The 17,003-nt window shown below is 36.4% G+C and overlaps 1 protein-coding gene across 10 annotated transcripts in view; it reads left to right on the top strand.

Moving 5' to 3' along the window:
- trpm3 (transient receptor potential cation channel, subfamily M, member 3) overlaps positions 1 to 17,003 on the top strand; it is a 179,062-nt gene that overhangs the window by 126,005 nt on the left and 36,054 nt on the right. For all 10 annotated transcript variants that reach the window (XM_053228776.1, XM_053228779.1, XM_053228773.1 and 7 more), the window contains 2 exons: positions 3,526 to 3,649; positions 15,483 to 15,555. In XM_053228776.1, the coding sequence (XP_053084751.1) occupies positions 3,526 to 3,649; positions 15,483 to 15,555 (197 nt within the window). The remainder of the gene's footprint in view (positions 1 to 3,525; positions 3,650 to 15,482; positions 15,556 to 17,003) is intronic.

Raw genomic sequence — 17,003 nt, 5'->3', positions numbered from 1 at the left:
TACTGTGTATAAAATTAACAAGAATATTCATAAAAGTATGCCTTACATAATTACATAATTAGTGGTATAGTATAATTATATTATACTACATTAATGAAAATATATTTTATTAGATTATATCCCAAGAAACATTACTAGTAATATATTTAACTAAAATACTAAAATACATTTTAATAAAGTAATACAAGTGTATTTTACCAGATTTACCAGATTTTTTTTAATTTAGCAATTTTAATAAACATATTCTGTATTAGAATGTCCCGAACTAGACTAATAAAAATACACTTCATCATTCTGGGTGAGCTAAAATGAACTTTTACTAGAAAAGTTTCCAGATATATTCAGAATAGATTTTGCTAAAACATACTTTACTGCGTAAAAATTAATTAAAAAAATGATATTAACGAAATATACTTTACCAGAGTGAGGCCGCACAATTAATTGTATTTTAATTCCTTCCTTGATGAATCCAACATAACGAATGGTGGTAATGATGCGATTAGATTAGTATTATTTTACTCTTTATTGTCTCTGTTGTGTTAAATCACAAGCCTCCATTCATATGGTTCAACCGTTTGAGTGGTCACAGTGCGCTCCATTTTACCAGTCTCTGCTCTCTATACAGAGTGACAAGTGACTGAAGCAAGTGTGATGCTATGGACAGTTTGTCAGTCCACCACAGGTCCACCGCTGACCAGATATAATTTGAACAGGAACGGTAGACCATTCTCAGCACAGCAGTGGTCCTGGTGGAGATACTGGTGGAGATGCTCTGGAGCATTGTGGATGGGACTGGGCTCAGCATTTGGTGGTCTTTCTGGAATTGTAGGTAGAGGAGAAATGTGGTAGAAGCGGGATGGAGGGAATGAGGACTAGCAAACCCAGTGGATGCAGGAAAGAAAAAAAAACCCAATGCATCCTGCTAACCTTCTCTTCAAAGATGTCGAAATCCTCATAGGTCTAGCCGTTCAGCTCCTCTGTACGAGGTTCCTTGGGACACCAGGTGAGCAATAGATGGCAACAATGTGAAGTTTATGAAGTAAGAGTGCACAGGTCTACAGCAAACTCTGGCTAGATAAAGAAAATGTCTAGGAAAATGTCTATGTGACTGCAAATAACAGCTTTTACCCAGTATATCGTTCTGGACGATTAGCCACTTTTGGTGCTTGACGACAAGGGATTTTGACACAATGAAGAGCTGAAGAGCTTTTCTGAAGTGAAACAAAACCCACTCTGCGTCCTTACTTGATCCAAGCAAACGAATGCAGCTCGCTAATGCACTTCATTTAAAATCAACTGGAAAGCATTGTAAAGAATGAGCCTAGTATCCTAAGTGCATGAACACATACTTATGCAATTTTTATGGCCACTATTTAAACAGGGGAATTGTAAACAGAGCTAAGTAACATGATTGATTAATAGTAAGTACGTTACTCATTCCAATATCAGCAAGTGGCAAAAGGCATGTACTTGGACATGTACTCAGTCTGCAAAAAAAGTCACGGACTTAACTGTGTCATAACTCCATTGAATCCATGGAGAATGAGAGAATGCAAAAAGCAGAGGGTAAAGCAGCTTGTATTACAGCTTGTATACATTCTCCAGAGTGATCCAGGTCTCTGTCAGAGACAAGACGTGATGTGCTTAGAAGCCAAGGCTGAGATAAAGTTGGCTTTCTGGACAGCAGATTAGCAGCCTGAGAGCCCACCTGGGACCACTGAATGTGACTGAGATGGATGTGGTGGAGAGATGAGATTAACGGTATAAGGGTTTCTGTGATGGACGTGACTAGTGGTCGGAGAGAGTTGTTCATGGGGACTGCAGACAAGCAATGCTGGGAGAAAAGGAAGCAGTGTCTGAAAGTCATTTATTTTTAACAGGAGGTACAGTGACGTTGGAAATGTGAAGTGGCCGTGGCGAGTGATGCAGAAAAAGAAGTGGAGTTTTAGTTTATGCAAATGAGAGGTGAAGAGATGTGGCGGCTACCAGTGGGGGGTTACAAAAGGATGCAAAAAATAATAGAAAGTAAATTCCGTATTAAAAAATTGTTACATTTATTCAAACAGAATATAAATAGAGTATTTGAGACTATATATATATATATATATATATATATATATATATATATATATACATACACACACTATATATATATATATATATATATATATATATATATATATATATATACATATATATATATATATATATATATATATATATATACGGAATTTTTTACAAATTCTACATTTTAAATTTGCATCCACTCAACTACAGACAAATTTTGAACTGGGTGAACTGAAAAAATTTTGGCAAACCAGACGAACAAGAGAATATAATCATAAAACCATTCATTAAGCAGACAAGCATAATAATTGAGTAACTAGCATTTTATTCCCATCGTTCCTACTGAGACAAATGCACATTTTTTCTACAAAGTAATATACTGGAAACTAGCTGATTATCTTTGAAGCATATTAGCTTAACACAGCATCTTCATCTTAGTGCATTTAGCTAGCCAATATATGCAAAGTTAGAAAAAATATATCTACTTAAAACTAAGCTAACTAACATAACAATTACCTTGGTCATTTTTCGTGAAGCTGAATATTGAATATTAAGTTAATGAACTTAATTTACCTTTTAACTGTTGAAGAAAATTGTGTACATAATAGTATATAATCTAGTTTTGTTAGTCTCAAATTGTTGCTTAAAACTTTTTAAAGTAGATGCAATGAATTGTTTTTAGTGAAACACTAGCCATGTTATTTTTTTTTTTTAATGTAGTCTATTCGCAACCACTTTATGCCGTCCTATTTTCATACATCAAAAACTTCAGGCCTGTCAGATAGACGGCATTGATCACGAACAAAAATCATATTCCGGCACATTTCTGATACTAGTAGAGCATGATGCAATGCAGTTTATACACAAACTGTTCATACTCTTGACTTTTCAACAAGAATATGTTTGTCACAACAGCTCAGGACATTACTATTCACTAGGTACTTCCTGTTTTGCTCTCTGTATAAGCACTTTCAGTTTTTCAGCGCAAAGTCTTGCCAATCACTCGATTTGTGTAGGTTCTGAGCTGTGTATCCTTTTTTATTTTGACAATCCAGTTCTGTGTTTGACCATTTCCAATCTAGCGACTTTGATTTTGGATTATGATTCAATAAACTGCGTAGGTTACATCCAAATTGCGGTCAAAATGGACAAGAGGTCTCGTTATTAGCTGAAGATAGCTGCTTTGTTGTGAAATGGATGGCTTTATCACGCTCGCCTGGTCCTACTATTGAAAACTCGGTTGTTATGGCAGTAAATCAAAACAGAAACTCCAGCTAAGAGAGTAGTGTAGAAACATTTTGAGCAACAAGCAACAAGGTGAAAAATCACTGCTGGTGTGAACACCCTTGGGCAAACTTATGATGTTCTTTCCTGTTCTAAAATGTTAAATTTGTTTTTATGTCATGGCTTGTTTTTGATCAAGCCCGGATCTGTATTTCTCTCCACCTGTGTACGCAGGCTGATAAACGAGTCTCTGCGGGACCAGCTGCTTGTCACCATCCAGAAGACGTTCACGTACAGCCGCACACAGGCTCAGCACCTCTTCATTATCCTCATGGAGTGTATGAAGAAGAAAGAGCTGGTGAGTGCGGCGCCACCCACCAAACCGCAAACACAAGTAAACAAATAATCGTAATGATCAGTAATGGTAGCCTGACTATAGTTTGATACTCTTTAACCCAACATGCATGGTATTATTTTTCCAGCAAATACTCTGGACTGATCTTTTTTGCCAATAGAAATCATAAACTCTGTGGCTGAAAAATACTTGTTTTAAGGAATCTGGATGGAGGGATGTGTCTTATACCTATAGTCCTGAAAGTACAGTGTTATGTAAGGAATAAAACACTTGGGGGTGTGCAGATATAGTACAATAATCAATGACAAGGTGGTGTGATGAAGCAGAGTTACTGTTACTACAGTGATGTTTGATTCATTTCCTATAACGTCGTGTCCCAGTGTGTTTTATTCCTCTTATACCACAGCAATTTGCCAATAATTGCATTTTTTTATTAATCAAAGAATGACACATCATACTGTTTTAATCCATTTATAGTTACTGTTAATGCTAATGTTGTGTAACGTCCACGAAACACCCTTCGACCCAGAAGAATCAAGAATTCATCAGTGCAGTGGTATAAAGTTGAAATAGCTTACACTTATTCCCATCTTACACTTCTGTTTTCATCTTCTTGTTTTCATCCTGTGATCGCAACGATGATTCTTGTAAATCAGTGTGTTTGTGTGTTGTGATTGGTTTAATTCGTTAATTAAATCATTCATTTCATTGATTTCTTTGTGTGATTTTTTTTTGTGTGTGTGTGTCTATTCTTTGTTTCAAATCCATTACAATCATTTGTCATTTGTGTTCTGAGTTGCATGTGATTTAGAGTTCGTAGTACTTTGATATCAAACCTGGACAGTTTGGATTGACTTTGATTTCAATCCAAAGATGAGAATCAAAAGTCATTTGTACACTTTGGACATGATGGTGTGTTTTAATATCTTGCTATGCGTGTCTAAAGTGAGCCAAAAGTCCACAAAAATTGATTTTCACTCAGTCGGTTATCAAAAACAGATTAATAAATAATACCAATCCTTTTTGAAATCTTTCATACAAGTGTTCTTATTGACTGAACGCAGTAACTGTGATAAGGAATGAACACATGTAACCATTTGAATTAAAATTGTGGTTCTGTAGTAAAGTCTCTAAAGTAGTAAATTCCACAATTTGAGTACCATTTAGACCTTAGAGCTCTTAAAAATGAAACATTTCTCAATATGTCAGACAAGATTGCTTTATTGACATTGGAGTTATTTAGCCTAGAATTAGCAAATACTTAAAACGTGGTTAACTACCATCCATGCTAATATTATTAATGACATTCTTATCACTTATTTTTTTATCTACTGTATAATATAAGTAACAGGGTTGTATTTTCAAAGTCACTTGTCATTCAATATCCCAAATACTGTAAATTTCCAAATTTCTTCTTCTCATAATCTTCAGAAAAAATTTCCATGATGCAACTTCCTGTTAAACATGTGACTTGTGGAATATTCCGAATAATTCATAGGAGTGAAGGTGTTTAGGTAACAGAGTGGAGTGAATGTTGTGTACTTTTTTTCATATCTTATGATGGAGGATTAATGGAAAAGGATGTTCAATGGATTCACAGATTAATGCCAAAAAAAAAAGAATGTTTTTGAAGTATTTAATGATTTGAAGTATTTTAATCTGAGATACAAATGGAACCCCAATTGTGGAATCAATCTGTTTGTGTATGTGTGTGTGTGTGTGTGTGTGTGTGTGTTGTGATAGGTTTAATGTTCTTTGGTTAGTAGTGTAAGCAGTGTATTGTATAAATTTTCTGAACAAATCTTCCTTTAGCTAACATCATGTACTACATTGGGTTTCATTTATAATCCCTAACCATCAGCATTTCAAAATTTTCTCTTTAATATCCTTCTATCAGGGATGAGAATGAACATGTAAAAATTTATGAATGCAGGAGTTATGAATCTAGAAACCTGTTTTAAAGAAAATGTTTTAAAAACATAATGTGGTTTAATACGTATAAACTCTTAATTAGTGCAGTTTATAAGGTTTATAAAGGGAAATGATATGGACTGCACATGTAGTGTCTTGCCTTAGGAAATATGGACACACTCACAGCTAGCATCACACACATCACTGAATGTGAGCTTCTTTAACCAGCACTGCTGTTTTACAGCCTTCAAACACACACACACACACACACACACACACACACAGAGATACTCATCTCACGCCCCACACAGAGGGAAACAGATGGGAATGCATTCAAGTTAATTGCACTCAGGCTAAACACTTGAAACAAGCATTCACACTTATTTTGCGATTAGAGCCACTTGAAGAGACACACTATGAAAATTTGACTGTGCCTGTTGATTATGTTCCAAAATATAACTCCTATGGTTAAATAGGATTAATTTAATATTGACCATTTTTACCAGAAAGGACGTATACTCAGTGGTGGCTCATCCATAGGTGCATATATTTAGGAGACATTCAACAAATGTTCTTTTAGTCCTTATTCACAAGTTCATACATTTTAAATTCTGTTGAAATACTAATTATTTTGAGTAACCAATGATTTTTAAATATGTTGCTATTGACAGATATAAGCCGATGTTCCACTTATTTGCTTGGATTTGTAGATGTTGCGCAATGAGCCAGCATGCTTAAGCCGCCATTTTGTTCCATAGAGTTATTACTGCAAAAAAGGGAACTGCAATGAGTGCTAATAGACGCCCATTGGGGTGGGATTCACGCTGCCCCTATGCCTGTTCTGTGAACATTTTCAATGGAGAAAGACCAGTTAATAACAGGATTTCTTTTTTTAACTCCTTATTGGGATAATGTAATTTACAGAAAAATAATTGGAATTAAAGTGCAGACTGTGTTTATAATGTACAGAACCATTTCTTTTGTTGCAAAGATTGGAAAAGGGAAAAGGGAAAGGGGAAAGATGGAGTGGATAATGTCTGTACATCAGAAATGCGTGCGCACCACAGTGACCGTTTTCCCTACGCACAGGATGAGAAAAAGAAAAAGAAAGTGTTTCTCTTTTACAGTGTCCGAATTTCTTGTCCTGGTTTCAGGTCTTTTGTTTTTGAGATGCAGTTGGGCTGGAAATTTTGCTGAAACCTGGCAACCCTGGTTAATGTCATTAGTTAATGTTAATAGGCTCAACTGTTAATGTTAATAGGCTCAACTGCCTATTATGGCTTTACTAAAAAAAAAAAAATACTAGATAGTATCTTATAGCATAAGTCAAGTGTAATTGCCTCTCAACGTCTTGTTGTTTGTCAAGATTTATGTCATTATGTCATTAATTATGTTGTCTTGCCCCACCAGAATGTATGGTCACAAGCCACTTTGGGGTATGTTTCAACACAGGATTACAAGAATCCAAAATACCAAGAACTGTTTTCATCATTTCATCATTTATGAAAAAGCAATACATTGCACTCAGTTGGTTGTTCATCTAAAACCAGTGGGTCATATTCAGTATCGGTGACTTAAGACATGCATTTAAGTTCAAGAGTCAATTCAATAGTTACACAAGGAAAGTTATGCGTCTTCAGAGTTGGGTTACACACATGGATAAGTTGAGATTCTGGGTTTACAGTTCAGATTGTGTAAATCACATCTCTGAGGTTGCCAGATGTTTTATGAGTAAAAGTGTCCAGGGCGGAGTTTTTCAAGTTTGTCTAGAACACCAACTTTAAACACAGGCATTTGCTTTTATTGTTCAATTAACAAAATAATGGCAATATTTTGGTTAATTTTATGCATAAAAAATTTGGTCCTTGAGATATGAAATGTCTCCGATTTAGATGTTGTCTCCTGTTTAAGTCAAAAGAAAGATCTACTCTGCCTTGTTCTAAAACTCACAGCAAAGCCAGGTTTTATCTGATTATAATTTATAGCTACAGTATATTTATTTCATAGCTTTATCTGGCTTCTATACACTAAACTGCAGGTAGACCTGAAATGAAATTAGAATGGATCACAGAGTTAAACACTCAGCAAATCCAGTTATAAATGATATAGATCAAGGGCGGATTTGATTAGCATCGAAGGCTGTACTATCAAAGAGTGTGATAAGAAGCAATACAGCTTAATGCGGCTGTCTTGTTTATGTTGGGAATATATTAGTGCGGTCAAGGGTTTGATAGAAAGGGTGATGCAAGAGGCATGTTTTTACTTTGTCCATCCTTTTTGGATTAAGAGCTTCATCATTGATATTTTAATTCCAGCCATGAAATTTACACCAAAACACGTTGGCTGTTATGGCACACTTTTTTGGAACATCTCAGCATCACCAATATGGACCAATGGTCTGACTCACTGGGACAAGTTCTTGCGTGCACTTCAAGCTGTGATTTGTTCAATTCTGACTGGTCAAATTCAAAATAAAGACCAATATCCACTGGCTGTCTCGCTAAGTGAAACACTCAGATGCTAAATTCATTTTGCTTAACGTGTTTGTGCAAGGTGAATCATTTTGGAGTGTCGATTCGACTCCAAAGCTTTGGAGATGACTCTTAGTTTTCAATGCCTGGAATCAGGGAATCGACTCCCAGCACTGTTGATGTGAACAGAAAGCAGGATGGCAATCTTGATGACTGACTTGACACATAACATACAGGGTTCAAAATATTTTTAATACTTATATAACATTAAAACACTGTAACTTTATAGTGGAAACACTGTAACCTTATAACACTTAGGTTACGAATTACGGACTGTAAAATGGAAGTTCAAAAAACAAAAACAGTATCTATAATCTATATTCTGTACATTCCAAAAATCAAACAATAGCACTATGATGAAAATTAAACAAATTTGAGAAAAAAAATAGCTACTTATAAGCCAACTGACTCAAATGAGTGCTTCATAACTTAATAACAGAATTTGATACTTTTACTATTGAATCTATTTGATCCATTTTTGATGATTAGTTGTTGCAGCCCTAATGAAAAACAGCGAACAAAACATAGCACAGATGAACAAAGGCTAATGAGAAACAGATGTGGAAAATAACTACCAAGACAACTGGTTAACGAGGACAGGAAAAACCATATAAGGAGTGAAAAGAGAACTGGGATAGACAGTGCAGTCCTAAGAGGAAATTACAACAGGTTTTGTCCTATGCTATGAGTCATTAATTGGTTAGCAGGCTATCTAGCTAACTCAGTGGTTCATATGGATTTTTCTTATGTAGCCAGATTATTGGCGTCTACCAGATGGTGGGTTGAGCATTTTTTTTTTTTTTACTCAAAATCTAATCCACTTCACTAATATAACCCCCCAAGATTGTTCTTACTGATTGAGTGTTTGAGGACTAACAATGAACAATGCATAAAAAAACCAAATCAATATCAAGTGTTAGCACAAAAACAAGTGAGAGACAAAAACAATTAACTATCAACTCTGTATAAATGCAGCACGCAGCTCACTTAGCTCCCAGAAGACTCCTTCGACTTTAATCCAGTGCTCAGCTCTGATGTACACTGCAGATTTCAGACTTCTGTCTGTGTACCTTTTGCCTTTTCACATTAAAGTGTATTGTGGAGTGTATAGCAGGCTCTCTGGAGCTTTAGGACATTTATATTAATGCTGTGCTGCAGTGCTGCTGGTGACACATTCCTTACTGCAATCATTCAAATTAACAAGTCACAATAATATAATATAATACAAAGTACTGTACATTATCACATGTTAATTCCTGACTGTTAATTAAATGTTAACAAAATCATGAATGAATAAAGATTGACTAATGGTTATTCAATCCATGACTAAATATTAGTCCACATAAATTAATTTACAAAGTTAAATGTTTCTAAATGTTGATAAGTTACTGAAGGTGTAAATATTTAATCTTGCTTTGTATTATTTAAAAATAACACCAAAAAAAAACAAAAAAAACAATTAATAGACGTGTTCGTTTCTTTGTTAATGTCACTTACGGTGTGCTAATGCTAAAGTTCATGGTTTGTTCATGTACACAAACTAGTTTTCAGATAGTTGGAAAGCTCCCATGAAATTGAAATATATCTGCCCATCCCGTCTGCTTCATTTCTTCAGTTCGAATTACTTCAAAAACGCCGTGGATTGTTCAAGGTGAGTGTGTGCGAGGCTGAAAATAATTTGAAATACTCGATATATTGGTGTGCGCAGTGTTTGCATGTTCTCCCTGGGTACTCCGGTTTCCTCCCCGAGTCCAAGGACATTGGATGTTGTAGGCTGATTGTAGGTTGTAATGTGTGTGAGTGTGTGTGTGATTGTGCCCTGCCATCAGTTGGCACCCCCCTCCAGGATGTCCCTTGCCTTGTGCCCCGAGTCCCCTGGCATAGGCTCCAGGCTGCCCCATGACCCTGTATAGGATACAGAAATGGAAGGATGTAAATGTTTCATTTAAATGTTAACACAACATTAATTACGGTCTTTTAACAATCACTTAAAGACACTTTAAAAATCAACCGAACTTAGTGTTAATTATGCTCTGTTTAGTATTATATGCTATCATCATGACACACGATTAGTGGTTTAAGATGGGACCTTGACTGAGAAAATTGCTGACTTATACCGGAATTGTGGAATATAAACAGTTTTTAATAGTGAAGTCAGAATCCTATGACTACATGTACATCAAAATGTACTGTATATCAGACTATATGCACAATCAATGAGCACTTTATTAGGACCACTATACTAATACTGGGTAGAGCCTCCCTTTGCTCTCAAAACAGCTTCAATTCTTCATGGCATGGATTCCACAAGATGTTGGAAACATTCCTTTGAGATTCTGGCCCCTGTGGATATGATTGCATGATGCAATTCCTGCAGATGTTTCAGGTGCACTTTCAAGCTCCTGTTCTACCGCATCCCAAAGGTGTTCTACTGGATTCAGATCTGGTGACAGGGAAGGCCACTGAAGAACATTGAACTCATTGAAACCAGTTTAAGATGACTCTTGCTTTGTGACATGGTGCATCATCATGCTGGAAGTAACCATTAGAAGATTGGTAAATTGTGGCCATGAAGGGATGCACATGGTCAGCAACAATACTCTAATAGCCTTTGGCATTCAAGCAATGATTGATTGGTGTTAATTGGCCCAGAGTGTGCCAAGAAAACATTCCTCAAACCATTACACCACCTTCACCAGCTTGGATTTTTTACACAAGGCAGGTTGGGTCCATGGATTCATGCTGTTGGAACCAAATTCTGACAAGTTTTGGTGAGCCTGTGCCCACTGCAGCCTCAGCTTTCAGTTCTTGGCTGACAGAACTGGAACTCAATATGGTCTTCTGCTGTTGTAGGCCATCCACCTCAAGACTCAACATGTGCATTCTGAGATGCTTTTCTGCTCACCACAATTGTACAGAGTGGTTATCTGAGTTACTGTAGCCTTTCTTTCAGCTCGAACCAGTCTGGCCATTCTCCATTGACCTTTCTCATCAACCATGCTGTTTCTGTGTATTCAAAACAGGAAAGATCTACTTGGTGGTTTAATCCAGATACCAAAGCCATAGAATACCAAAGCATCTTTTTTTTTTTTTACTGCGACATCACTAATGTAGATCACGTCACACACTTAATCACAACCAGTCTAAACCAATTCATATAGTATGTATTTGATAGTATGTAGCCATGTTGGACTGTTACCATGGAAACACTGGAAATACATTGCCTGGTCTTTTTCCAATCTTCAACTGCCCTGTTTGCGTGAGCCTGTGCCCACTGTAGGCTCAGATTTTGCTGACGAGACTAGAACCTGATGTGGTCTGTTGTCTGTTGTAGCCCATACACCTCAAGACTCTGAGATGCTTTTCAGGTCACCATGGTTGTAAAGAGTGGTTATTTGAGTTACCATAGCCTTCCTGTCAGTTTGAACTAGTCTGGCCATTCTCAGTTTGAACCAGTCTGGCCATTTGAACCGTTCTGGCCGTTCAGTTGACCTCTCTCATGAACAAGGCGTTTCCATTTGCAGAACTGCTCTTCAGTGGATGTTTCTTCTTTATTGCACCATTCTGAGTAAACTCTAGAGACTGTTGTGCTTGAAATACTCCAACCAGCCCGTCTGGCACCAACAATCATGCCACTGTCAAAATCACTGAGATCACATTTTTTCCCCATTCTGATGGTTGATGTGAACATCACCCGAAACTGCTGGCCCGTATCTGCATGATTTTATGCGTTGCACTGCTGCCACACGATTGGCTGATTAGATTTAGTAGGTGTACAGGTGTTCCTAATAAAGTGCTCAGTGAGTGTATATCACAATTAGTTCAGGTTCTCCACACACACCGCTCTGACATTCCTGTTAGCTGTGGATGCAATTGTGATAAATATTCATATTCTCTGTACATGAAAGATGCAAAAGCTGACAAACAAGGGGATTACGATCAGCTCTGTTTTTATTTCATTCTCAGGACGTCTCACTGTGGAAGCCAAAGCAAGAAAGCGATGATTCGATTCATCAAACTGTCAGGAAAGGAGGAGAGTCTCTCTCTCTCTCTCTCTCTCTCTCTCTCTCTCGCTACAGAGACACCAGTCCATTAGAAAATAATGGATGTGATTTTATTGTATGCATTTATTACTGCCAGCATTAAGTGCATGTCTTCTCATCCAAAGTATTTTTAATTTGGTACTATTTGATTGGTACTGCTGGGATTTTACTCAATGTTATTTTAAATCTGGATGTTTGATGGCCAGGATGTTGGGTCTACTCTCGTAATTCTATAACTATTGATTGCTACATTTTACCATTTGGGTTAAAAGCACTTCACAGCCCATGATCTGAGACAAATCAGCATCTACATCTGACCATAATGCCTTTCATCATTACTGTATAAAGATTCATTCCAGATAAGAGTCAGTGGAGATGGAATAGTGCCGTGAGCCTGATATGCTGCTTTCCTTTTATTTCTCAGTCAGCCTTTTGGTTTTTTGGTTTGCAGTGAACGTATCAGCAAACAAAAACCTACATAGCTACATATTGCTAGCTGTAAAATGTTCAAGATGGTTTTTTTTTGGATATTTGCAAAAATCAAATCAAACTCAAAATCAACAAATAGTATCCTGAACAGCCGATGTGTTTTAAAACAAGAATATACAGTTTAATAAACACAGATCTAGTGCAGGAAATCAGTGGAAATCCATAAGGTGATCACGAGAATTGAGGAACAGGTGAATTTAATAAAGGATGACTAGAAAGAGGAGACTGAAAAAACAAAAAGAAGCACATGGCAAGGCCAGTGTTTACTGTGAGGTTCCTGATGATGTTTCTGCATCTGATTTATTGGCCAGTGATCAACAGCCTGTGAGCTGTGGTACTGCAGGGAAAGTGGTATTGCTACTATATTTACATATTGCGTTATTTATTTGTTTGAAGGATTTTAAATGGTGAGGTTTAGGCTCACAGGAGATTTTGTGGTCATGTAGGAACCTCCAAGCCTGGACGTATAAGTCAGAAGCTTTACTCTGTTGCTAAAGTAGTTTATAAAAGTAGTACTTATGTGTCAGGTTTATGCCGAACTCGGTGCTGGACTACATCACCCATCAGCCCCAGCGTGTCACATGACCCTGTCACATGTATCACTGTGCACTTACACCTGTATTGTGTTACCTCTAATCAGCACCCCTATTTAAGTTCTAGCTTCTGTGTTTGTGTCAATCTTCTGTTGTTGTCATCACACGTGTCATTGTGTGTTCCACAGCCCAATTTTAATAAAGGAATGAAGGAATTAAAAAGTAAAATAATTGGAAGAAACTTATTCTAAAAACACAAATATACTGTACATCTGCATTTGCAGATTGTAGATGGATGGATAGGCAGATATAAAGGGATGGATGGAGGTATAGAAAAGTGGATGCAGTAAAAATGACTGTGAAATAAATCAAGCAATGAAGTAAGGATATGTGGAGATATGCATGCATGCCTATAGTGTATGTGTGCATATCTATTTAATTTTGTGTGTGTGTGTGTGTGTGTGTGTGTGTGAGAGAGAGAGAGAGAGAGAGATGGCAGGAAAGGAGGGGAATTTATCTGCTAGCAAATGAAGATGAATGGTCCTCTTTCTCAGTGTGACCCTGTTAAACACATTGCCGAGTTTTGGTCCTGTAAATGACAAATGCATTACGCACTAACACACGACTACACAACACCACACTACGTACAACAATGTATCTCGCTGGACTACACTGCACCATATACCGCACTGCACCATGTACCGCACGCCACCATCTACTGCACTGCAGCCTCTCTACACTATCTGCACGGCTGCAGTCCTTCTTTAAATCCAACAGGAGCTGAATATCTCACTCCGTTCTTGACTTTTTCTAATTCTTTTCTTACCAACAACTTCATACAAATCTATCACTCTTCATTTTTATATGTACGCCATCATTCTTTCCTTCTTTTCTTCATTTTTACCAGTCATCCATTCATCTATCCACCCATCTAACCATCCATCTATTGATTTACTTTCTTTCTTTCCTTCTTTCTTTCCAGTATTCTTTCCTTCTTTCCATTGTACATTCTCTTTACTTCATTGACAGTGTAAATTCTTTTTTCTTTCTTCTTTCTTTTTAGTATATATTCAACTTTGTTCATTCATTCATGTTTGTTTGTTCATTCATTCATTCCATCCTTCCTTCCTTTACCAATTTTGATCTTTTTTGGCTTCTTGTTTAATGACTGACACCTTCCATCTTCCATCCACTTATCTATCCATCCATCCATTGATCTGTTGATTTGCAACACAAGAGATCATGTCTTTCTTTCTTTCTTTCTTTCAGAGATATAAAGATATGTAAAGGTCACAGCTACCGTCATCTGTGGATCAGATACATAGCAGATTATCAGTAATGATCATGAGTACTTATTCGCACTGTTTCACCAATATGGCATACACACACACACACACACGTGTGTGTATATATATATATATATATATATATATATATATATATATATATATATATATTTAATCTGCACATTATCTATAATATCACATTGATAATATCCAGAGCTCTTTCTCCATACACACATCCACGTACACACTGGTTAATCTCATTCTTTCCTTCCTTTCTCTCTCTCTCTCTCTAAAACCCTCCGACACACACACACACACACACACACACATACACACACTTATTCTTCTCATTTCTTTCTTCCCAAACAGCCATATACCTCCTCCTCCTCAATATGCCTTCATTTCATGCTGTGTTTAGAGAATGAAAGTGCCTCGGGTCATGGCCACGCCTCGTCAAATCGGCCTTCCACGCTCCTCCTCATTAGCTTTAACCAGGAACGAGACCTGGATTAGTTGTATCAATGCCATCAGATCTGTAGCTGGCGCCGCTGATCTCTTGCATGCTAAGCATTCTGGGATACTGACCCTACAAGGTGCCCTTCAAGTGCACACAGCCAGCTACACCTTACGTGATTACTTCATCTTGGAGCATTACATGAAAAAAACCTTTTTTAAATCATATTTATATTGCAGATATGATGATGAACAGTTTCATATTTCATATTTCTCTCTCTCTCTCATTTATTTCAGTAGAAAAAAAAATAGAAGGAATTTTCAACTGTGATTGTTTGCCAGTGTTCAAGTGTTTGGTCAAAGCAAGGATAATGATGGAATATATATATATATATATATATACTATGTTAAAATGAAGTATATGGGACTTTAGAGCTGTTTTATTCTCTCTAAATTATGTAGAAGTAACTTTTGTAAATGGATTTGGATAAAACAGTGAAAATAATGTAAAGAACTTGTATGAAAGGAAAATGGTTTTAATAAAGTATTGTAAAAATCAACCTCTCTCTCTCTCTCTCTCTCTCTCTCAGATCACAGTGTTTCGGATGGGTTCAGAGGGACACCAGGACATTGACCTGGCTATCCTCACAGCTTTACTAAAAGGTAATATATGTGTGTGTCCTTAATTAACTTAATTAATCAATGAGCACACCGTTTGTTAATATTGTTTATATAAGTACTGACTTGTGGATATAGTGCATCTAGCATCTTTATATGACAAAAAGTCAAATGTAATGAACAGAGTTATTCAAGCGTGCATTTGAAAAACCAAGACGGTACAATTTAGTTGTGTTTCTAAAGAATTTATAAAGAATGGACTCTTTGTATATAGTTGAATCCAGGCTGGGATTAAGAAGAGAAAATCAGCATTGCATTGACATTTTTATTGTCTATTCTTGAGAGAGAGGAATCTTTCTCTTCAGAAGACAAATTCTTAAAATATTTAAGAAATCGTATTATTTTTCTGCATTAATTTATGAATCCATTTAACGTCATGCTTGAAGCATACTTTTCCATGAGCTATCCATTACCGCTTATGGAAAATGTACATTTTAGTTCCACAACATCTACAGCAATACCTGAACGCATCCTCTCCTATAAAATATTTGAAATATTCCAAGTCACATATTGAACAGAAAGTTATGTCTGAATTTCCTGAATTTTCTTTTGCTCAAATTTTAGATTTAAATTCATTAAATTATTTATTTCAAAATATTTTTTAAGTAAACCATTAGAATAACTTTAATGCCTCATGGATGACCACTTTGTTAACCACATTTTGTGTATTTTTTAATTCTATGCTAAACGCTGTTATTCATTTAAAAGCCAAATGCAGCCTGCAATAAAAAAATTTAAAAATGTAAAAAATAATTTAAAAAAATGAATGGTTTAATGCATGTGTTATTAGATTCAATGCTTGAATTTTTTTTTTATGTTTAATGTTAAAAGTTGTGAGGGCTAAATTCACCCAAACTGTTGAACCACTCAATTAACTGCTTATGTGTTGATTTTCTTTGTCTTTTTCCACTGTCCACCTTTCACATCTGTATAACAATTCCATGTCAAATGTCCCAAGGTAAAACTTTGTCATATGAAAGATGGTGCTCTTTTTTCTTCATGGCTTTTCTGCCAGTCTCTTGACTCCTTCTCATTTCCTGATTGTTTAACAAGATACTTAGTACTACTCATTACGTACCCATTCAAAACGTGTATAAGCTGCTCTTGAACATAATTTTCTCTGACGTTTCCAACCAACCCCTTTCCAAACCACTGAAAAGGTACCAGTGCTCCAGAAGGTGAGGGTTAATAATATTCTAATCAAGTCTTTGGGAATGAATATTAAATAAAAGCCTTTCAGCCCTGCTTCATTGTTTCATTGTTATTTGCCCAACACCTTTGATAAAACTGTAACACCGACTATCGCAGAACTTCTGCAGTGAATCAGGGGGTTGGTTGTAAGAGAGCCAGAGAAAAGAGAGAAGAGAAAGTGAGCTAGAGAATGACAAAGGGCAAATTGCTTTTTAGATGGGTGGTATGAATAATGCAGGAGA

Source organism: Pangasianodon hypophthalmus, chromosome 24 (genome assembly GCF_027358585.1).
Source record: "Pangasianodon hypophthalmus isolate fPanHyp1 chromosome 24, fPanHyp1.pri, whole genome shotgun sequence".
In the NCBI taxonomy this organism is placed as follows: Eukaryota; Metazoa; Chordata; class Actinopteri; order Siluriformes; family Pangasiidae; genus Pangasianodon; species Pangasianodon hypophthalmus.
This window is presented reverse-complemented; position numbering and strand designations above follow the sequence as displayed.